Here is a 23,118-nt window from a genome sequence, read left to right as displayed (position 1 = left end):
CTGTCATCACACTCTTCCCTTAAACAGATCAAAACACTGAGGCTCATAGAGCAGAAGGAGTCTTCCCTGGTGCCCAGAGAGAGCAGGAGTTAGAAAGAGGATTCGAGGTCCCTTGGCCTTAGTCACTGCACCTGTGAAGCCTCCACATCCCTGTGACTTACTTTCTCCCACCTCTGCCTTAAATACCACCCCCACTTATAGGCTCCCATTGCAGGCCTAAGGAATTTTTACTTCAAATTAATTTTGTTCTTTTTTTTAATTATTGCATTTCATTATGGCTGTGCCAGGAACTGAGGTGAGGTCATTCAATGCATTCTCTTATTAAATTCTCATCAACTCCCTCACATGAAGCAATTGCTATCATTATTTTTGCTCTAACAAGGAATAAGCTGAAGCTTAGAAGACTTGAGATTAGCAGGTCACAATGCTAGCAAGGTCTGAGGTCAGACATCCAGGGGGAGGCACAAGCAAGTCCTAACATCAGGTGAAAACGGCCCTAACTCTATGCATTGCGCCTCTAGCTTAACAGCTATGATCAGAAAAACACAGATAGTTCTAGAACATTAAACAGAAGTCAGCAAACTTTTTCTTAAAGAGCCAGATATTAAATGTTGTGGGTTTGAGCCACCATTTACAAAAGCACACAGCGAGCCCCACGGCTACAGTTTTAGATGATCTTGCTGATCTTTCATGAGGCAACAGGAAAATCCACAGTGCTTGACATCTGACATGCAGTTGGAACTTAAGAAAGTGTATGTCACTTCCCTGTTGGAAAACCCTTTATTATTCTAGAGGGCTAACGGTTGAAACATCTGTTGGATGAGGGAATAGTTTATGAATTGAGTTTTCTTGTTCCTAAAGTGTAGCAAGGTAAATGCGGTTCTATAAACAAATAAGAGAGCCAGTTGTTTATTTTACAGCATGTTCTTTTAAAAACTTTTCACTGAATCTTGTTTTCCTTCTTTTACAGAAATGGCCTCCATTTTTTAGGCATCAATTCCCTAAGGAAGTTTGCGACATATGCAGAGCTTTCTTTTACTGCTGCTAGTTTTGTTTTGTCACAAATTGTGATGCTGACTCCCTAGCCATGATATTCTCACCTTCTGAGTTTGTTATTATTTCTAACATTTCTCTTTTCTCGAGTTTATTGGTACATTTTACACATACAGTACAGTTACATTCATCACTGGGACCTTGCACCTTTACATGACAGGTCTTGGTTCTCATTTTTACCCCCATTCCCCTGCCCTCCCTTCACCCCTCCCTCCTCCCCTATTTACAAAGACTTTGTTTCCATTTTTTCCTTTCCTCATATTTTTTTCCCCTTCGTTCCTTTACCCTACCCTTCCCATATCTCTAATGTTTCTATTTTGATTTTTACTAATGTATATCATGTTTTAGGCAATGCTGAATCCAAACTAGTAGAGACTGACAGTGGTTCAGGTTTCAGATTTTGGAATATATATATATATCTCAAATGGGGATGGGTCCTAAGTCTAAACATAAAATCCACTTATGCTTCCTATACAACTTATATGCATAGCCTGAAGGTAATTTTATAAAATACTTTTAATAATTTTGTGAATGAAATAGTTTCAGGTATGGAATTTTCTACTTTATGGTATCACATTGGTGGTCATTAAGCTTTGGACTTTGAAGCATTCTGGATTGCAGATTTTCAGGTTAGTGATGCTCAACCTATAATATTTTTAGAATGCTGAAAAGAGTCCACCCTTGGCCATCTACAGCACTGAGGGAGTGGTAGCAGAGATGCCATTTACCATCCACTCATGCGACAACTGGTCAAATGGAAGAGGCCATGGGGGAATAATAATCTTTTCACAGATTTGTTATTTTCTAAGCATACTACTAACTTTAATAGTGTCAACAAGAGTTAATGTCTATTAAGTGTCTTCTACGTGCCCAGAACTCTTAAATTTCACTTAATTCATTCTCACAACCACATTATTAGGTGCTATATATTCCCATTTCACAGATTAGGAGACTGGGAACTACCCTGCCAAATCACTTACCAGTAAATGGAAAAATGAGAACTTGGACCCAGGTAGTCTGATGTAAGGGCCAGCCCCTTTACTCATTAGCTCAATTAATCCTTTTATGATGCCTTCTTGAGATTTACAAGAGTCACCATGCCAGTTCCAAGCCTTGGGCTCAAGAGGCTTTGAGGACATCCTCTTGAATCCTGATAACCCTGCCCGGCTGCCATACAAACCACCTAGGATTACTCTGACGGCGATGAGAGAGGAAGTGGAAGGAAGAAGACTCATCTCAGCTGAGGCTAACCTAGACTAGCACACACCCAACCTGCCTTGGGACAGACCACAGACAAATTAATGGACCCCGCTGAGTCCAGAAGAAGCTCCCAGGTGAGCCCAGACCAAATTGCTGGCTTGCAGAACAGCAAAATAAATAAATGGTTGTAAATTTGTTTGCTTGTTTTGTTTTTTGAGACAGGGTCTCACTATGTAGTTGAGAATGACCTGGAACTCACTATGTAGCCCAGGCTGGTCTCAAACTCACAGCGATTTTCCTGTCTCAGCCTCCCAAGTGCCGGATTACAGGCATGTGCCACCATGCCTGTCTTAAATGGTTATAATTTTACGCCACTAACTCTTGAGGTAGTTTCTTATGTATCAAAAAGCTAGCTAATACCATGTACAATAACTGAAATGCAACTTATGGCTAAATGATAATGTCCTTGTATTTGGCAGTCAGTCATGACTGCCACCACAGTTACCTGGCACAAAGCCATCCTTCTGTCCCCTAAAGCAAGAGGACAAAGCTTCAGGCAGGAGAGGAAAATTCTGCCACAAAGCCACTGTCCTTTATTTCATAAGAAAACAAGGAGTCACCCTCAGGGCAGAGCCTGTTGACTTTCTTTTGAAAGTCTTGTTCTTTGACAGTGACTTTGATTTTTACAAACAAAAGTAACTCCAAACCAAATTTGGGGAATGAAGTGATCAAGTCTCTCTTGTTAAAAAAAAAAAAAAAAGAAAGAAAAGAAGCATGACTATAAAACATAATAAGGTTTTCTTACATAGCTTACAAACTGCCAACAGTTTAAAACTTGCTAAGGCTGTAGGATCACAAGTTCAAGGCCAGCCTGGGCAACTTACTGAGACCCTGTCTCAGTGTTTTTAAAGGCTAGGGGTGCGGTTCAGTGGTAAAGCACTTCGCTGAGCCTGGGAATATGTTGTCTTCCATGGTAAAAAGAATTTGCTGCAACTGAATTAAGGATCTTGAGGAGGAGACTAATCTGTATTACCACGGAGGGTCCAGCTTAGTCACAAGGATACTGCCAGGTAAAGCAGGAGGGTCAGAGTCAGAGGGGAGGTGGACCACAGAGGAGACCCTGAAGTGATGCTGTAGCTGACTCTGAACACAGAAGAGCCCCGCGAGCCTGGGAAAAACTAACTGGAAAAGGCAAAGAAACAGATTTTCCCGATAGCCTCACAGGAATGCAGCCCTCTTGTCCAATTTCAGCTTCAAAACTAGGGATATTCTGTACACAGTAGCAGCAGGGCTGTCCCACACGAGGAAAAACTGCTGCAGCCTAAGTATTTTCAAATACATCACCGGTATTGGTGAGAATCTTGTTCGTAACTGAACCTGGGATCTAATTCAGTTTAACACAAGAACACAGGGTCTTTCTGCATGGTTTAAACACACATATCACCCCAGGAAAATAACATGCATGTAAAAAAAAACATTATACTTTGTTTTATTCAGAACTTACGAGTTTTTCACCATTTCAGGAAATCCTATCACCAAAGACAACTTACAGTTCCACTTATGGTTTGAGAGGCAGGTACATGTGACTGCTCAGCCTGCCTCGTGTGGCATTTGTATGCACGGTGATTCTCTATATAAGCACAAGCGACTACTTCTCAGTATCCTCCAGGATCATTTTATTGGAGCATTTAAAAAAGGAAATGCAGCTGAGAGCGGCGGTGCATGCCTGTAATCTCAGCACTCTAGGAGGCTGAGGCAAGGGTATCATCACAAATTTGAGCCCCGTCTGGGTAACTTAGTGACTTTGTGAAACCCTGTCTCAAAACTAAAAAAAAAAAAAAAGCCTGGAAATAGGAAGGTCCCTGGGTTCAGACCCCAGTACTGCAAACACAAAAACAATACAAAAAAAGGAAGTACACATTAATTATATTATAAACTATCTTCATTGTATTTCTCCTTTATATTATAGTCCATAAGATAAACGACCGCTATATTTTTTGAAGTTATCACAGAGGTAGATGCTCTAGATCGTTATGAAAATGACCCCTAATTAATCACTCCTTTGCAAATGACCGCCACTTCCGCCAGGTAAGAAGAGCTGGAGTCTGCTTTCCACTGCTTGTGAGTGGCTTTGCACAATATGATAAAGGTCAAGTTGGAGCTGCGGAGCTTAGGCTTTGCACGACTGCCTTTACCTTCTTGAGTAGCTGTCCTGAGGTCACCATGCTGTACAGGAGCTGGTGTGGCCTCCAGGAGGACAGGTGACATGCGAGGGAAAACGGACACGCTCCAGCCACAGCCAGCGTCCAGGCCCCAGACACACGAGTGAGGCCACTGGGGCGCTTCTGGTCCAGCCTGGTCACCGGCCCAACACATGAGTGAGCCCAGGGTGGGACCAACAGAACAGCAGCCAGCCAGTCCAGAGAATCACAAAAAATAATAACTGTTATTTTCACGCAGCAGTTAGGTAATTGAGAAATAGTTTTTATTATCTAAGCATTTCTCTTCTTGATAGTAAGAAAGCAACACTATGCAACACTATGATGAGGGAGCCTTGGCCCCAATAGGGTTGACGATCACTGTTCTATTGATTTAAAACCAAAGCCACACTCCTTCCTGCCCTGCGCGATCAGGCTATGGCTGGCCTGCCCTGCCAACTTCCCCTCCCCTCTACTTTGCCCATTCTGTTCCAGCCACACTGACCTGCCTTTCGTCCTTGGAAAAGGCGGCTGAAATGGGCAGTGCTGATCATTAAGAAAACCTGAACAAAGGTGCAGCAGGAGATTTCAGGGCTGGAGCGCCACATGAAAGAATGAATGGTGAAAATATAGGGGTGAGAGTGATTTGCTTAGTTGTCAGTAAATATGAAAGAGAGTAAAAATAACTCAGACAAGATAGTATAGTCAAATATATGGGCTTTAATATGTTATCTAGTTTAGCGTCTGTTTTTTGTTGACTACAAGAATATTTAATACTTACTTTAAACATTTCAAACATTACCAAAGTACTAGGAGAGGGGCTGGAAGTATAGCTCAGTGGTAGAGTGTTTGCCTAGCACTGGGCTTAATCCTCAGCACACACGCACACACAGACACACCCCAAAACAAGAAAAAGGTCCCTACGCTTTCATCTCTCCCCAACTTAGATTAGGTTTTTCATTTATTGGGTATTAGATTCAGATTATATTATCTAACCCTTTCACCTCTGGCTTAGTCTACATAATGCTGCATAAATCAGCACCTGTAGGAAATATCTCTTCAGTTTCGTTGGCTCACAGATATACTTCTACCAGGTATTTGTTCAAAGAAACCATTTTCCATTCTTTATCTCTCACAAGGTGTGTTTGTTTAACACAGTATAAAACTACTAGCACCCACCTAGATTCACTAAAACTAAAAAGTTCATTGATCTATTTATAGATTGTCCTTTTAATACTGTAGAGATGTCACCTAGATCTTCTCTATGACCTTTTTAAATGTGGTTGAAAACAACCATCGAGGAAAGGGTTAAATGTACCTGTTTTACGTGCTAAATTCATACCATGAAATGCAGACTCTTGCCAGGTGTGGTAGTGCACGCCTGTAATCTCAGCACTTGGGAGGCTGAGGCAGGAGGATTGCTGTGAGTTCGAGACCAGCCTGGGCTACACAGTGAGTTCCAGGTCAGTCTCAACTACATAGTGAGACCCTGCCTCAAAAAACCAAAAAGGAAAAAAAGGTAGACTCTTGATCTAATTCCAAGGCTGAGAAAATTTGTAGAAACTATGCCCTTAAGGTTTGTTCTCCCAAATTATAATTCTCTCCAAAATTTAAGAAAGAAATATCTGCTTATTAAATGGGCTGGATTTTATTCTATACAGTTAAAAATCTAATGAACAAGTAGCTTGGGATTGTTATTAAATTGAAAATATTTAAGATGGCATATATAAAAGAATTGGATGATCAGTAAATAAACATCAAAATAATCAGTCTCACATAGAGCATTAGGGGTAGACCAGGGTTGCAAGTGGAGTCTGCCTGATTCCAGAGACAGGATTCTCAACCTTTGGACCATATGCTATGTATAGCCTCGCTCAAGTGTGAAGACAAACTTACATCTACATCAGCACACACACATTACACACTGCTATGGTTTGAGTGTGTCTCCTAACGGTCTGTATACTGGGAGCTTGGGCCTTGGTGCAGTGGTACTGGGAGATGGCATGGAAGTGGAACTTAATGGGAAACAATTAGATCATTGATGGTGTTTAGAAGGAATTACTGTAGTTCTCATGGGACCCTGGTTAGTCCTCATGAGGAGTTTGTTATAGAAAAGAGCAAGACCGGCCCCTCCTCTCTCCCTGGCTTTCCTGTCTCACTGTGTGATCTCTCTCACTCTTTTGTGCTCCCACCAGAATACCATCTGCCATATGATGCAGTTGTGTGGTCTCTTGCTAGAACTGGCATCATGCTATTTGAATTTTCAGACTCCAAAACAGTGAGCTAAATAAACCTTTTTTCTTTATAAATTACTTTTACAAGTTGCCTTGGGTGTTTCATTATAATAACGAACTAAAACACACACCAAGCATGTATGTAATTGCCCAGGTACTCTGTGGCATTGTAATTAGGTGTCACTTCCTGCTCTCATTCTATGCTCTCTTCTCTCTAGTCTTCCCTGGAGTTTCTCTGCTCATAGGACAAACTACACGAAGACTTGCTAGCTTCTTACTCCTCTTCTCCACAGATCCATCTTTCAGATCCATCTCTCACAGAAGCATCTGGCTTCTGCTTCTGGACCAACTGACCACATGGTGCAGTGGTCAAACTTTTCAGCCACTCAGTCTGGGTCTTGCCTCCCACTTCCTCACTGCACATCAAATTCATGCTTGCCCTCAGGGCTGCATGGCCTATTATCTGTAAGATGGCGACAACAGTACCCAAGCTCCAAGGATTGCTGGGAGGACTTAATGATTTCTTGCTGGCAAAGGGCTGAGAACAATGTCTGGCACAAAGCAAGGACCCTGGACGTGCTAGCAACTACTGTTTCCGCAGCCTACCCTCTTGCTCATCCCTCTAGCTCTGCAGGGGCCACAAGGCTCCTTCATTTCTGGGGCTCCTTGCTCAGCTCTAGCTTTTAGAGACTCACAGACCTGCTCAGCACTCCCCTCATTTACCTCCCTGTAGAGGCTGTAGATCCTGACACTGTAGGTCCAGTTAAGAAACTACCTCTTGCATATAACAGCCGTAGCAAGCTGACCTAAAGGCCACTGACCACTCTTGTAACTTGCTGTCTTCAAGCTAGGTCCTGACTTTGAGGGACCACACTCATTCCTTCATTCAATAAACATTTATTGGGTCCCTATAGTTCCAGTCATCAAGGGTGCTATAGCATGGAACAAAACAGAAAATAAGGAAGCAAATATAAATAACTAGTAGTAAGCATTTTAAGGGCAAAATAAAAATCAACAATTATTCTTGAGCAACCTAATATAAATGCTATTTCAAAATATACTTTGAATGGCTCTGGGGATTTGGCTCAGTGGTTCCACTGCCTGCCTAGCAAGCACAAGGGCCCGAGTTCAAATCCCTGGTACCAAAAAGTTAAATAAATAAATAAATGTGAATGGCTCTAATAAACATTGAATTATACCACGGTTTAAGAGCCATTTGGATGCAAGTTTGGTTGCTGATGACAGATAAGAATGCTGCCTTGGGGCTGGGGATTTAGCTCAGTGGTTCTGTGGCCTGCCTCACAAGTGCAAGGTCCCATTTGATCCCTGGTACCAAGAAAAAAAGAATGCTGCCTTGTGTAATTTGGGTTGGAGGCACATTATCAGTCAGCTGAAGCATCTCTTCAGTGATCGGATGTGTGGAACAGCTGAATGGAGAAAATGCACATCTGTTGGGAAAATCTGGACAACCCGAGTTCTACTCGGGTCTGACAATGTCAGGACAGCAATAACGTGATTTTTAAGTTTTCAAAAACAACCCAGAAAAGACTATGTGATGAGCGTGTGTGAGAAATCAGATTTAATTAACATCCTGAGTCAGAAAACAAACTTAACAGTGAGCCACCAGGCTTGTGTTTCTGTGGCATTCCGAAAACTGAGCTTCCTAGCATAGCCTGAATGGAAGAGGGGTAGGAAGTCAACGTTGCTTGACACCCGCGAGCATTTTTAAATACTTCTCTTCTTCCCGATACCAGGGACAGTTCTGTCATCCCTTTTACGGTGGAGGAGACTGAGGCTCGGGTCACTTGGGCCACACTGCTGTGAAGTTCCTCAGTGCTTGCAAGTTTATGGCTTTAAGAAGCCCATTTTCTGTCTTCCCTGATCACTCAATGTAAAATTTAGGCTTCACTGCTCCATTCTAGCACCCTGCAGCATTTGCTGTTTGGCCTGTTTTCATGTGTCTCAGCACAGCTCATCTGCGGGATATCAGTGATGAGATATAAGTTGGCACGAGGATGCTTCAGTTATCTCTAATACAAACAGAAATTTCTCAGATTCTTTACTCGAGTACAATCACTTCCTGGGAACTGGAAACTGTCTAGTCCCCTTGCTACAAAATTACTTATGGGCAAACATTAGACATGCAGCCTTCAATGTAAAATCTTAATTACTGCCTTTTTAGCTGATTTTGTGCCCTCTAAAGGGGTATAAATTAGAAGAGTACGGCTAAATAAATTAGAAGAAAGGCTGCTCAATAGAATAGTGCTGCTCCAAGGTCTAGAAACAAATTCCCAGTGTCAGATTGACTCTTGCCATTTCTGCTCATTCATTCTTGTTTCAGAGGAGTGAAAAGGGACAGATGGAGAGGAGAAAAGTAAGTCTGGCCTTAATTCATCATTATCTTTCACCTGCCAAAGAAGGCTCTACTATTATTTTGGGATTTTCTGGACGACAGGGCCATGTCTCGTCCTCTCTGTGTCCCCGGGGCCAGGATCCCATGTTCAGCACACAGTAAGGCTTAACAAAGGCTTGTTGGACAGAACTTCAGTAGCCCAGCCTGCCTGCAAATATTCTTTACATTTTTGCAAAGAGAGATGATTCTGTTGTGCTTAATGCATGACTTAATCATTCTACTAGCCCATCCTTTGATCCATTTAATACACTGAATATACTTTGGTCGACATCAAGATAAAAAAGTGATACAATTGCTGAGTGTGACTTGTGTGATGGTCTGGTCCTCCTCATTTAGCAGCAGAGACTGAAGCCAGAGAGACAGAGCCATGTGACAATGGCAGGGCCAAGCTAAGAGTTCTGCTCTGACCCCTCCATCTTCTCTCCCACCTCATATCTGTTCAGCACCCCTTAGGGGAGGGGAAGGTTGTTATAAAGAGTGGACATGAATTAAGCGCCACAGGGAGCTAAGGGAGAAAATGCACAATTGACAAGAATTAGAAACAATTTAGATTCTACAAACAAGCACGAAGTAGTCTGTTCTCTAGAAATGATAAAGAAAAATCAGGATTTCTAGGAGCTATTTGGAGGACCTCCTGTTTATTGGGAGGGAAGAAAGTCAGGCACTAGGGTCATTGGACAATGTCCTCCATCACTCTCCAGCTGGGGGATCGAAGGTTATAATCAGCTTCCGTGTTCTAGGTCCCTCCTCAGTAGAAAGGGATGGATGAAAAGGAGGATTCCATTTATAAAGTTATTTTAAGGGTGAAATGAAAACATGCATGAAAAGTGTTCTGACCAGTGCCAAGGCACAAGGACAGTTCATCAGTGAGGCAGCTTCTCTAAGTTGGATATGATTTCTGATGATTATCATGATAGCACAGCACAAATGAGAGAGGAGCCATTACCTGGATGTGATGGTCAGGACAGGAATCACTGCCATTTATTTTACCAGCTTTTTATTTACTGAAGGGTCTGATTCAGCAGGATGCCTTTTCATGTTAATGAAAAAGCTGGATCTGATCATTGTGCTTCCTGGGCTAAAATGGGGATGCCGGGTCTTTAACAAATCGGGAGAAAGAGGAGGGGCTGAGGCTCCCTAGATTTGAATTTAGCAGGCCTGTAACACAGAATTACACATTTCTTACAGAGCAATGCAAAGAATGCCTCACAGCCCTCCCATCGGTCCTGTCATTGGTCGAGATGTGATGGTCCCTGCCCCCAACCCCACTCCCAAGAGTCATAGATAATGGCTGAACCTTTTTTTTTTCCGTTTTTTTTTTTTTTTGTGGCAGTACGGGGATCAAACCCAAGGGCAAGCGACCACTGAGTGAAATTTCCTGACCTTTTTAAAAATGTTGACGCAAGGTCTCATTAAGTCCTCAAAATGCCTCTGCCTCTGAGTAGCTCGGATCCTAGGTGTGCAGCAGGTTTAAAACACATTTTAAACAAGTGCTTTGCTGGGTGGGCAAGCTGGAATGAAATTGCTCCAGACCAGAAGGGATCTAAGAGGCTGCAAGGGGAGTGGTCAGCTGCAGGGCTAAAAATGCTTAGAGAGGGTTAATGAAGTACTGCTTGGGGAGGTGTGTGTGTGTGTGTGTGTGTGTGTGTGTGTGTGTGTGTGTGTGTGTGTGTGATGGAACCAAGGACTGAATCAGTACTCCAGGTTGCCAAGGAACAAGAGTGATGCCACCCTGCCTATAGGAACCATAATGGTAAACAACACGTTAACATTGGGAAATATCTCATTATGTGTCGGTCTGCCTGCAGCACTTTGCATGTGCTTAATAATCCTGTGAGCAGGCACTATCTTCATCTTTATTTTACATATATGTAAATGACAGTGGTTTAGGAGCTGAAATAACTTGCCCTGGGCTGAGGAGCCAGCTGAGATGAAGGCGATCTTCAAAATTAGCCAACTTTGACGAGGGTCTTCCTCTTAATCACTATACTATAAATCAAGATTACTAAGTGATTGCATAATTAATATATGAAAGGGATCAGGTTGTGACATTTTGCCATCCACTGCTCTCTCCCATTTGTTAAACTTGTAAAGTAGATAGATCTCCTCTTCTTCCCTCACCCTTCCAGGCTGTCCCTCCAAGGATGGGCCCACTAGAATAGCTTTCCCAGAAAGACAAGCTAGGTTTTGGAGGAGGGCATGGTAACAATGGCACCTGGCTGATGTCTGACTATGTACTCGTTTATCTGACATTTATTGAGGGCCAGATGTATACTCACTATGTCATAGGCACTGGTAGAATATACTAAGCATTGATAAGAGGCACAAAAATAAATCAGACAGAGAATATGTCCTCAAGGCACTTAAAATATTGGGGGAGACAGGCATGTATAAAATTAAGTATATGTGGTTAAGAACATCTTAATTAAGGCTGGCTTGACTTACCATAAAATGCAGAACAGATGAATACTCTGAAATCTGAGAGTGGGGATCAAATACTTCTAGTTTGGGCCTATCATGGAACTGGAAGCCTGAGAGAAGCGTCATGCAGCTGAGTTTGGAAAAGCAAACAGAATTTAAATATGCAGAGAAGAGGAGCTCAAGTATTTTTTTTTTTCTTCTAAAAAAAGAAGAAACATATGCACAGAGATCATGAAGTAGGAGGCTGGCATAAGGAACTTAAAGTAGTTCCTTTCAGTTGGAGGGTACTGCCCGGAAAGGAGAGTTGTGAATGAAACAAAGAAGGAAGGGAAGGAGGGAGGGAAAGACTGAACAGGGCCTTAAGAGTCACGCTGAGGGCTCTTTGCTTCATCGGGTGGCTCCATCATTGTCCAGTAGTGTGTTGTGGCCCAAGGGGGAACTCCCAATTCTTCTTACACAAATGTCTGCTAGAGTTTGGGGGCTGAATGTCCCCTGAAGGCTCATGAGCTGAAGCCTCGATCTCCAGGGTTGTGGAGAGGTGGTGAAACATTTGGCGGAGGGGTACTGCTGGGAGGTCCTTAGTTTACTGGGGGTTACCTTAGCCCTTTCCTTTCTCTCACTGACCCCTGGTTTGTGAGATGAATAGTTTTGTTCTACCCTGAGCTCCTGCCATAATGTGCTTCCACGCCACAGACCCAAAGCAATAGGCCAATTAGTCTTGGACTGGAATCTCCAAATCTGTGATCCAAATAAACCTTTTCTCTTTATAAATTTATTATCTCAGGTATTTCATTATAGTGACAGAAAGCTAACATCTGTGCTATCCAAACTCTGACCAGTGCCTAATAATTCATTTCTGCCTCAATAAAGACACAACTTACATAGCGAGCTGTCAGAGGAATGTCATGCAGAGTACCTCAGGTGGCAGGAATGAGGGGATGATGAAGTGGTGAGGGATCAGTATATCAACGCATTGCTAAAGAAAAACTGAGCACTTACTTGAACACATGAAAACTGTCTCCTCAGTATATAAAAGTACCATCAGGGCAGGACACATTTCCTGGGCTGAAAGGCAACTAGGCGGGCGATTCCATTATCTGGAATCACCAGGATGTTGACATCAGTTGGGCTTGCAGCATAATTCTGCCCAATTTTTTTCTTCTTTTTTCTCTTTTTCAGTTCTGGGGATGGACCCTAGGGCCTGTGCTTGCTAGGCAAGCTCTCTGTCACTGAACTACATCCCCAGCCCTGCTGCCAACTTTTTAAGTGTCATTTTTAAATTATTTAATTTGGATTTGAATCTTAGCCCTGCCATTTCTCCTTGATCACATTTCATACTTCTGTGTCCCTCTGTTTTCTCATCTGCAAAATCCAGATAATGATACAGAAGGACCTCACAGGGCTCTTGTGAGAGTGAATTACAATAATGGATGTAAACAGATTCCTGGCATGGGACAACTGCTAGGTCAACTGGAAATGTTATTTTACTGTGGGGTGGGGGATAATCCAAAATTCTAGAAAGCAAAACTGCAGGGAACATATATACCCAAAGTATCTTGCGCGCTACAGAAGAGAGGGAGTATTAAGGGTGTCTGCATGGGGGTGCAGCCGGCTCAGAAGGCAACTCGGACGGATAACTGGCTGCTGTGTGATAATGACCAGGCCTCATGGAGCACTCTGCCAAGGCTGGTGACATACAGGACACCAGGTATGAAGAGCAGCACGCAGAGGCCAGAGAGGAAGACTGCCACAGAGTCAAGTAAGAAGTAAGGTGAGTTTGAATCACTGTGTGCAATAAATGGGAATGCAAGGCCCAAGAAACCAGGAAGATGCCAAATTACACAGAAGGGGAGGCGAGGACACCAAGCAGGATGGAAAACCTCTCCAGAGCCTGAGGCCAGACAGATAGTGGTGGTGTGTGTGTGTGTGTGTGTGTGTGTGTGTGTGTGTGTGTACAACTAGACATCGGTAAATGCCCAAACACCAGCTTTCTCTCCCAGAGGTGTCATTTTGAGAGTAACCACTTGATAGTACTGAGACAATGAGTTACCATCTGATCAAAATGAAATATTGAGAATTTAAAAATAAAACAACACACCAAACAACCAACCTCAAAACACTTTTCTTGTTTCGCTTGATGAAGGAGGCCGGCCATTCCAGGAAGCAGGACTGGGAAGACGAATGTTTCCAAATATTCTCTAGGTGAACCTAAAACAAATTCCCACTGCAGATCTCAAGCTGCCCAAGTTCATCTGGGAGAGACATTTGTTGCTGAACCAAAAAACATACTATCCATTCAATAACATGACCTTAAATATGACATTTTGTTCCAGATCCCTGAGCTGAGCTACATTAAGAAAGAAACTTAAAATGTCCCTCTGTGGTGTGCTGAGGATAGGCCAGGTCTGCCACAAGGCCAGACCCACCAGTCTATTATGGCCCTGACACAGGAACAGCAGGGAGGCTAGAAGGACAGAGGGACTTACACAGGCAAGTGTGGTAGTAACTGAGGCTAGAGGGGAACTGGGGCGGGAGCACCTTAGACCACAGGGACGGTGGTAGTGGTTGCCAAGGCCCAAAGCACATAGGTAGAAGGCACAGAACAAACCGGGAGGACAGTGCCAGGCACTAGAAAGGCCAGGGGAACCGAGGCTCAGGGGGTAGGATGTGCCTCAGTGGAAGGCAACATGGCATTTTCTTGTACTTTTTGCATTGGTTTATACCTTTCCCGCCCTCCTTTGCACTTAACACAGAATCTGAGTATGCTTATCCCTACTATTTCTATTACATTTTAACCTTAAAGAGAAATCAGTGGAGTTGAGGATACTTTTCTGAAAAGACAAAACATTGCATTAAGAGTCTAGGGGATGCACTAAGATAAATTAAGTAATTAAAAGGTTAAAAAAACTAAAAGACAAACACTGCCTTATTTCGGTGGTCTCCCTGAAGCCTGAGCCCCCACTTTGTGCTTTTGCAATGTTACAAACCCCAAATTATAAAAGATGAAGCCCCACTTCCTTACTTACATGTTTTTGGATTGATCGTTTCCGGTTTCTTTTGAGGACAGGGTGTGTTTGAGACGATGGTGGAATGGGGAGCTGGGAAATAGTGCTCTGTGTTGAGGTCACGGGAACCCAGCTCCTCCCATAGTGAAACCTGGCAGTAGACAGGGAGGGGAGTCATTTCACAGAAACAGTTTAAATAATTGATTTCTTTTATAACCTTACGAGGGAATAAAATTCCACGTCAGATTTTAGGTTCAAGAGGCACATGGAACACATATCTTAGTCTCCCTTTCCTCTGGAGACATCTATAAATGACAGTCAAGGAATAAACCCCTAGTAAAAAAACAAAACAAAACAGGAGGGCCACCTGCAGATGAGAGATTGGCCAGGGATGAAGCAGCCAAGCAGCAGGGATGAAGCCTGTGTGGAAAATCAGGAGGGAAAGTGGTAGCCACAGGTGGAAATGGCCTGGGAGGACACAAGTGCCTTTCCCTCTCAGAGCTCAGTGCTCAGAGTTGCCAGGCATAACAGAGGGTGAGAGAGAAAGGTAGCAACACACAGCACGGTTACGTGAAGATCTGGCTGGGCTCCACTGGCCTGCAACCCAAACTCCCTCTGCCCCTCAGTACTCATGACTACCTTCACACCAGCCTTTTATATCGGCTCTCCTCCTCTCCAATCACACTTCTGTCAACAAATGAAACAGGCAGCCTGGGAGGAAGTGGAACTGTGTAGGGTATACCATGCTGGCAGCCCTGTCAGAAAAACCCAAAACACTGACCATTGACTTGGAGGCCTCCTGCTCAGCCCCTATGACTCAGGTCTAGCTCTCCCCCTCCCTCCCCAAAAGCCTCATGCAGTTATAAGTGGGGCTTTTCAGAAGTGACTGGATCTAGAATGTGTAATGCTGGGAATGATTCATGGTGCAATGCTAGGATTAAGGGTGAGTGCTACCCACTCTCAAGTCGAGTAGCATGGATACAATGCAAGGGACACAAAGTGGCTTGTCAGTTGTCACTAGCTTGTTGCTTGCCGTCGTCTACCACTACCTGCCATGAACTGTTTCTTCTCTCTGATGCCCCTCTGCCACGTTACCCTGACTTGGAGCCAGCCAATTATGGACTGAAACATCTACAAACTATGAACCAAAATAAACTTTTCCTCCTTTAACATTTGGGGCTCAGGTATTTTATCTCAAAAGAAAAGTAACTAGGCTCCCAAATACTGACTCTGCCTGCTCACCCAGAAGAAAATCTTCCGGCAGACAATCACTCCCCATGAGTGCCTGCTCAGGGCTTTTCTGTTCACAGAAGAGACCCATCCAGAAAACCCACATATATAGCAGTAGCAGAAAAGCACACCAGCTGTGTTGGTTAATTTTGAAGGTTAATTTGACTGGGCTAATACACATAGGGATAGCTGGTAAAGCAGCATTTTTAGCAGGGTGTGTGAACAAATACCTATAATCCCAAGGTAGGGAGGCTGAAGCAGGAGTTTCAGGCCAGCCTGGACTACACAGTGAATTTAAGGCCAACCTGGACTAGGTAGCAAGACCTTGTCTCAAAACAAAAAAACAAAACAAAACAAAGAGCACTTTTAGGTGTATCTGTGAGGGTGTTTTTGGAAGTCAGCAGGTGAGTTGGTGGACTGAATGGGGAAAGATTTGCCCCTCATGTGGACAGGCATCACCCAGTCGGCTGAGGGCCTAAATGGAACCAAGAAGCAGATGGAAGGCAAATTCTCTCTTCTGGAGACAAGACGCCCTTTTTCACTTGCCCTGGGAATTCCATGTTCTACAGCTTTTGGACTCTGAGACTTGCATCAGTTCAAGGGCAAGTCCAGATCTTAGGTCTTTGGTCTTGATCAGAGAGTTATACCATCAGCAGCCTTGTTTCTGAGAACTCTGGACTTGGAATAAACTATCCTAACAGGCTCTCCTCATTCAACTTGCAGATAGCCTCTCATGGGACTTAGTCTTTATAATCATGTGTGAACCTATGACCTTACAGGCTTCCTGTCATCCATTCATCTGTCTGTCTATCTGTTTGTCTGTCTACCTATCCATCTATCTCTGTATTTATCTCTTACTGGCTCTGTCTCTCTGGATACCAGCCATACAGAAAATCCCACCCAGGCCCCCATTTTAGATTTTAAATAAATAATCAAAACTCTGTGAACTAGTCAAGAAAACCAGTAGCATAAACATAAACCGAGCAACTGATCCTGGAATAAAAACAGGTAATTCAGGGAAGAGAAATGTAATTAGTATCTACAGAAAAATATGAGACAAGCCTGTACCCATACAGCAAGAACAGGATACTGGCCACTGTGTCCTCTCTTGCATGGTGGCCCATACTCACGCTACAGGGTGTACTCCTTTTCCTACTTTTACTTGGCCTAAATTTGCAGAGTCTGTTTCTTTTCCTATCTTTAATAAAATTTTGCTACCATCAAAAAACAAAAACAAGGGCTGGGGATTTAGCTCAGTGGCTTCGCTGCCTGCCTTGCAAGCACAAGGACCTTAGTTCAATCCCCGATACCAAAAAACAAAAACAAAACCAAAAACAACAGGATACTATGAAAAAGAAACAATCACTAACCAAAAAAGAGCTTTAGACACAAGAATCTCTGTCATTCCTACTCTTAAAAGGGGGAGGGAACCCATTTGGGACCCCTCCTGTCTCTCAGGAGCTATTCCTATTCTGCAATACATTTTCCTACTCTTACAAAAAAAAAAAAAAAAATGAACCTCTGTCAGAAGTAGGGGCTGAAGTTAGTGTCAGACTACAGAAAGAAAGAAGTTAGTGGAAGTCTAGAGACGTAGATTTGGGGTCCATCAATGTGATCCTACTCAACTTGTTCCAGCATTTGTTTGTTTTGTTTTTCAGTACTGTGGACTGAACACAGGTCCTTTATTCTGAATACATTTCCAGTCCATTTTTTATTTTTTGGGATAGAGCTAAGTTGCTAAGACTGGGCTGAACTTGTGATTGTCCTGCTTCAGCCTCCTAAGGTGCTAGGATTACAGGCATGTGCCACCATGCCTGGCTATGTTTTTGAGATTTTAAACTCTCTTAAGTGCCTATTAGCCCCAAGGTATACACCCAAGGGACTCCCCTCCTGGTTGCCCAGTCCTTGACCCTCTCTGAGCTCAGTCTTCACCTGGCCTGCATTGGCATGCAGAGAAGTGTGTTCTGTTCACAAGTGTTCCCCAAGTAGGTGTGCTGTCAGATCCATCCAAGGCCTCTCTCATCCAACATCTCATTTGCGCCCCATGGAGACACCACGAGTTAGTCAAGGATTACCTTTCCCATTTAACAGATGGAGAAACTAAGGTTCGAAGAGGCTATGCATAAGCAACACTGTTAATAGTAGAGTTAGGGCAGCCCCAGGGTTCTAGTTCTAGCTCCGGTGCCTTCCCCATTTTGCCTCCCTAACTCCTGACACCACCCAACCTTCCCCAGCCATCCACAGTCTTCTCATGTAATAGCCTTTAAGTACGATGAGGCCTGGGCAATACTCACAGTAACTGGAGCTTCTTGTTTGATTACATATCCTTCTGGAAAGTGAGGCTGCTCAGCTTCATACTCTAAAGAGAATGGAAAAAGTCTTCAATTTCACATTTCATTGCGGTTTGTGATGTAATGTCCTCATCACTAAGACAATTTTCCTTCAGCTGGCACTTTACAGAAATGAAAAGGTTAATACTTAACATGGGTAAGCCACTTCATTTAAAATGGTTGAGATGGCTGCTCCCTCATACAAAAGCACCAGGCTTTAGGTAAGAGTCTGAGACTCTTTTCCCAAGATGATACAATTCAGATTTTGCTCCAACATAACTACAAGGAATAAGGGGAGGGATACTAGGGAGGGTGGTTAAGGGCGTTGCCAGTGGCACACACGGAGCAGAGACTAACACAGAAAACATGCCACCCTGAGAGCTGCCCTATTTACTGAGAGAGGGACAGAAAATGCTCATGAGCTATATTAGTTATATCCCTAAAGGAAAGGCTGATAAAAATTTTTTCTGGAAGGGTGAGTGTTTTAAAAGCAACTGCCCACTCATTTTGCAGTGATGAAGAAAAAGTTTCTGGGTAAGATGGTACTGATGGAATGCAATGCACTGGAGGTCAGTTTTATTCCCTTATATAGTTACTTACCGGTTAGTAGAGTATTACTCAATTTTTTTTAACTCCTTAAATTTTAGGCTGGGGGCAAGTACATCAGACTACTGGTAATAAGCACATTTGCTTCCCCGTACCAGCTAATGCTGGGTAACAAGTTACAGCACTTTTCACTTGCTGTGGCTTGAATCTAGAATGTCTCTGAAAGGCCCATGTGCTAAGTAAAGACTTGGCATGTTGGGAGGTGGCTGAATCTTTCAGAGGTGAGGCCTAATGGGAAGTCTTCTCATCCCTGGGGATGTGCAATCGAGGGGGAGAGTGGGGCTCCAGCCTTTCTTCTCCTCTGCTTCCTGAGCATGAGAAAAACGGCTTTGCTATGCCATGCCATCCCTCCATGATGTACTGCCTCCCCACTGGCCCAAAAGTTACAGGGCCGGTCAACTAAGCCCTGGTATGGTTAAAAACTGTGAGCCAAAATAAACCCTTTGCCTGTTGTTATAATGAGGGAAAGTGAATACAGCCCTTACCCTCAGAAGATACGTCCCAAGATGTCTCTCAGATACCTAAATCACGATTATACTGAGTACTACGTGTGTTTTTCGTGTTCACATATATATTTATGAGAGTTCGACTTATAAATTAGACACAGAAAGCTGGTCGTGGTGGCACACGTCTGTAATTCCGGCACTCGGAAGGCTGAGGCAGGAGGACTGCTAAGAGCTCAAGGCCATGCTGGGCTACATGGTGAGCTTGAGGACAACGGAACTACAGAGCAAGGTCCTGTCTCAAAAAGAAAAAGACACAGTAAGAGAGCAACAACAGTAACTAATAATAAAAGAGAAAACGTTCAGCAGAGCGGAAACTTAGCAAGTGAGCAATTTAGCAAGATCCTATCTCAAAAAATAATTAATCACAATCTCTTATAAAAAGTTATTTATAATTATCAATTGTTTCTGAAACATTCCTTCCATGAATTTTTTTCAGGCCACAGTTAATTGCAGGTAACTAAAACTGCAGAAAGTGAAACCTCAGAGAGAAGGGGCACTACTGTACTACAGAATTAGGGATTTAAAGCAACACAAATTTATTATGTCATAGTTTCCTTGAGGTAAAAGCCCAGGACTAGAGTTCGGTACATTAGCACACATCTGTAATCTCAGCTATTAAGGAGAATAAGGCAGAAGGACCACACGTCTGAGGTCATCCTGGGTGTCTTAGTCACTTTGTCACTGAGACAATACCAGATAACCACAAATTAAAAGGAAGACAGATTGCCGGGTGTGGTGGTGCACGCCTGTAATCCCAGCACTCGAGAGGCTGAGGCAGGAGGATCGTTATGAGCTTGAGACCAGCCTGGGCTACTAGTGAGTTCCAGGTCAGTCTCAACTACATAGTGAGACCCTGTCTCAAAAAAATAAGGGGGAGAGGTTGATTTGGCTCTTTTCATTAGTTGGCTCCAACAGAGGATAGCACGGCACAGGGGTATAGGGAGGAGAGCTGCTCATGGAATGGTGATAGGGAAGCAGGGGGCAGAGAGGGACAGAGAGAGAGAGAAGGAGAAAGGATGAGAATGAAGGAGCCCAAAAGGAAGAGATAATCTTCTAGGTCATACCCACAGTGACAGCCTCTTCCTACCAGACCCTACCTCCTAATACCAAGACAGCTATAACACCCCCATAATCCAGTTACCTTCCAAAGGTTCCATGTCTGAGTGCATGAGGCTTCAGGGGACATCTCATCCACAACAGTAGGCAACTTAGTGAGATCCTGACTCAAAATTTTAAAAATTTTCACATTAAAATTGAACCAAACTTTTGAACAAATGGACTTAATAGATAGATATCTATTAACAGAGTGTCCTACCCCACCACATTAGAATACACATTCTTCTTAGCTGCACATGGAACTTTCTCCAAAATAGACCATACACTAGCTCATAGAACATGCTTAAGTAAATACAAAGGAAGTGAAATTAGCCCATGCATATTATCAGACCATAGTGCAAAGAAATTGGAAATCAGTGGCAAAGAAAACCACAAGAGCTTCATAAACACATGGAAATTAAATAACACCCTTCTGAAAACCAATGAGTCACAGATAAAATTAAAGAAGAAATAAGACAATTTCCACAATTAAATGATAAGGACAATACAACATACTAGAATACAATTTCCACAATTAAATGATAAGGACAATACAACATACTAGAATATATAGGATGCAATGAAAGCAGTCCTGTGAGAGAAATTTAGAATGGTGAATTCCCATATCAAGAAAGCATAGCAAGGTTGGGATTTAGCTCAATGGTTCCGCTTCCTGCCTTGCAAGTACAAGGTCCCAAGTTTGATCCCCAGTACTGCCCCCGCAAAAAAGCAGACAAGGCTCAAACAACCTAATGTTGAACCTCAAGCTTCTAGAAAAAGAAAATTAAGTCAAGCCCAAAGCTCGAAAGAAGGAGGAAATAATAAAAATCAGAGCAGAAACCAATGCCATGGAGACTAAGAAAACTATACAAAGAATCAATGAATTGAAGAAATTAAATAAAATGACAAACTCTTAGCCAACCTTATCAAAAAAGTAAAGAAAAGCCTCAAATCCATGCAATTAGAATAAAAAGGCAGAAATCAAAATAGACCCTGCTGAGATCCAGAAGATCATCAATACCCATTTTGAGAACATACATTCTAATAAGATAGAAAATACAGAAGAAATGGTCAGATTCCTAGATACAAAGGAATTACCAAAACTGAATCAAGAAGATATAGAAATTCAAAATAAACTAATATCAGCCCATGAAATTGAATATATAATCTAAAAACTACCAACAAATAAAAGTCCTGGCCCTGATGGATTCACAGCTGAATTCTACAAGAAATTCAGAGAAGATCTAATGCTGCTACTCCTCAAACTCTTTAAAGAAATTGAAAGGGAACCAATGCTCCCAAATTCATTCACAGAAACAAGCATTAACCTGATTCCAAAACCAGAGAAGTATCCAATCAAAAAGAAGAAATATAGGCTAATCTCCATAATGAATATAGATGCAAAAATCCTCAATAAATACTGGCAAACAGAAAGCAGCAAATGATCAACATTATACACCATGACCAAGCTGGATTCATCCCAGGGATGCAGGGATGGTTCAACACATACAAATCAATAAATGTACTACACCATATTAACAGAGCCAAGGACAAAAACTACATGATCCTCCCAATAGATACAGAAAAAGCAATTGACGAGGTCCAACATTCATGCATGATAAAAACCCTACAGAAGACTGGAATTAGTGGTCTTTATCTCAATCTGATAAAAGCCATCTACAACAAACCAACAGCCTTTATCCATATGAAATGGATAAAAACTGAAAGCTTTCTCTCTAAAATCGGGAACAAGACAAAGATGTCCACTATCACCATTCTTGTTCAATATAGTTCTGGAAACATTAGCCAGAACAACTAGGCAAGAGAAAGAAATAAAAGGAATAACAAACAATAGGAAAGGAAGAACGTAGATTATCACTATTTGTGGATGACATGGTATTCTACATAGGAGACCCCCTCAAACTCCACCAAAAGACTTTTAGATTTGATGATCAAATTCAGTGGCATAGCTGGATACAAAGTCAAAAACACTCAAAAATCAATATCCTTCCTGTATACAAATAACAGACTAACAGAGAGAGAAATTAGAGAAACAATCCCTTTCACAATAGCATCCAAAAAACAAATGAAATACCCAGGAAACAATCTAATAAAGGAAGTAAAAGATTTATACATTGAAAACTACAGTACTCTGAAAAAGGAGATTGAAGAGGATATCAGAAAATGCAAAGATATCCTTTTTTCTTGGATAGGAAGAACCAATATAGTGAAAATGGCCACACTTCCAAAATTGTTATACAGATTCAATGCAATCCCAATCAAATTCCCAACAGAATATCTCACAGTATTAGGAAAAATAATCCTAAAATTTATTTGGAACCAGAAGAAGCCTAGAATAACAAAGGCAATTCTGGGCAACAAAGGCAAGGCAAGGGGTATCACTATCCCTGACCTGAAATTATACTACAAAGCTACTATGATAAAAACAGCACGGTACCGGCAAAAGAACAGACCTGAGGATCAATGCAACAGACTAGAAGATGGAGAAACAACTCCAAACACACTTAACCATCTTATCTTTGATAAAGGAGATAAACACCTAAATTGGAAGAAAGATAGCCACTTTAATAAATGGTGCTGGAAAAACTGATTTCCACATGCTGAAGATTGAAACTGGACCCCTATCTTTCACCATGAACTAAACTAAAATTGAAATGGATCAAGCACTAAATCTGCTGGAAGAGAGAATAGGTAGAATGCTTGAGAGCAAAGGACTAGGCAAAGACTTCATGAACAAAACCCAGACCACACAGGAAACACTACAATCAACAACTAGGACCTTATATCATTAAAAGGCTTTTTCACA

General features: G+C 42.4%; 1 protein-coding gene across 6 annotated transcripts in view; it reads right to left on the bottom strand.

Annotated features, from left to right (window-relative positions):
- Positions 1–23,118, bottom strand: part of Iqck (IQ motif containing K) — a 121,871-nt gene that overhangs the window by 93,078 nt on the left and 5,675 nt on the right. For all 6 annotated transcript variants that reach the window (XM_010610049.3, XM_010610052.3, XM_010610054.3 and 3 more), the window contains exons 2-4: positions 18,049–18,113; positions 14,546–14,675; positions 13,630–13,727 (exon numbers count right to left, since the gene is read on the bottom strand). In XM_010610049.3, coding sequence (XP_010608351.1) covers positions 13,630–13,727; positions 14,546–14,675; positions 18,049–18,113 — 293 coding nt within the window. The remainder of the gene's footprint in view (positions 1–13,629; positions 13,728–14,545; positions 14,676–18,048; positions 18,114–23,118) is intronic.

Source organism: Fukomys damarensis, unplaced genomic scaffold, assembly GCF_012274545.1.
Source record: "Fukomys damarensis isolate Sample0158 unplaced genomic scaffold, DMR_v1.0_HiC HiC_scaffold_34, whole genome shotgun sequence".
Lineage (NCBI taxonomy): Eukaryota > Metazoa > Chordata > Mammalia > Rodentia > Bathyergidae > Fukomys > Fukomys damarensis.
The sequence above is the reverse complement of the archived record's forward strand: the minus strand, read 5'-3'. Positions and strand labels throughout refer to the sequence as shown.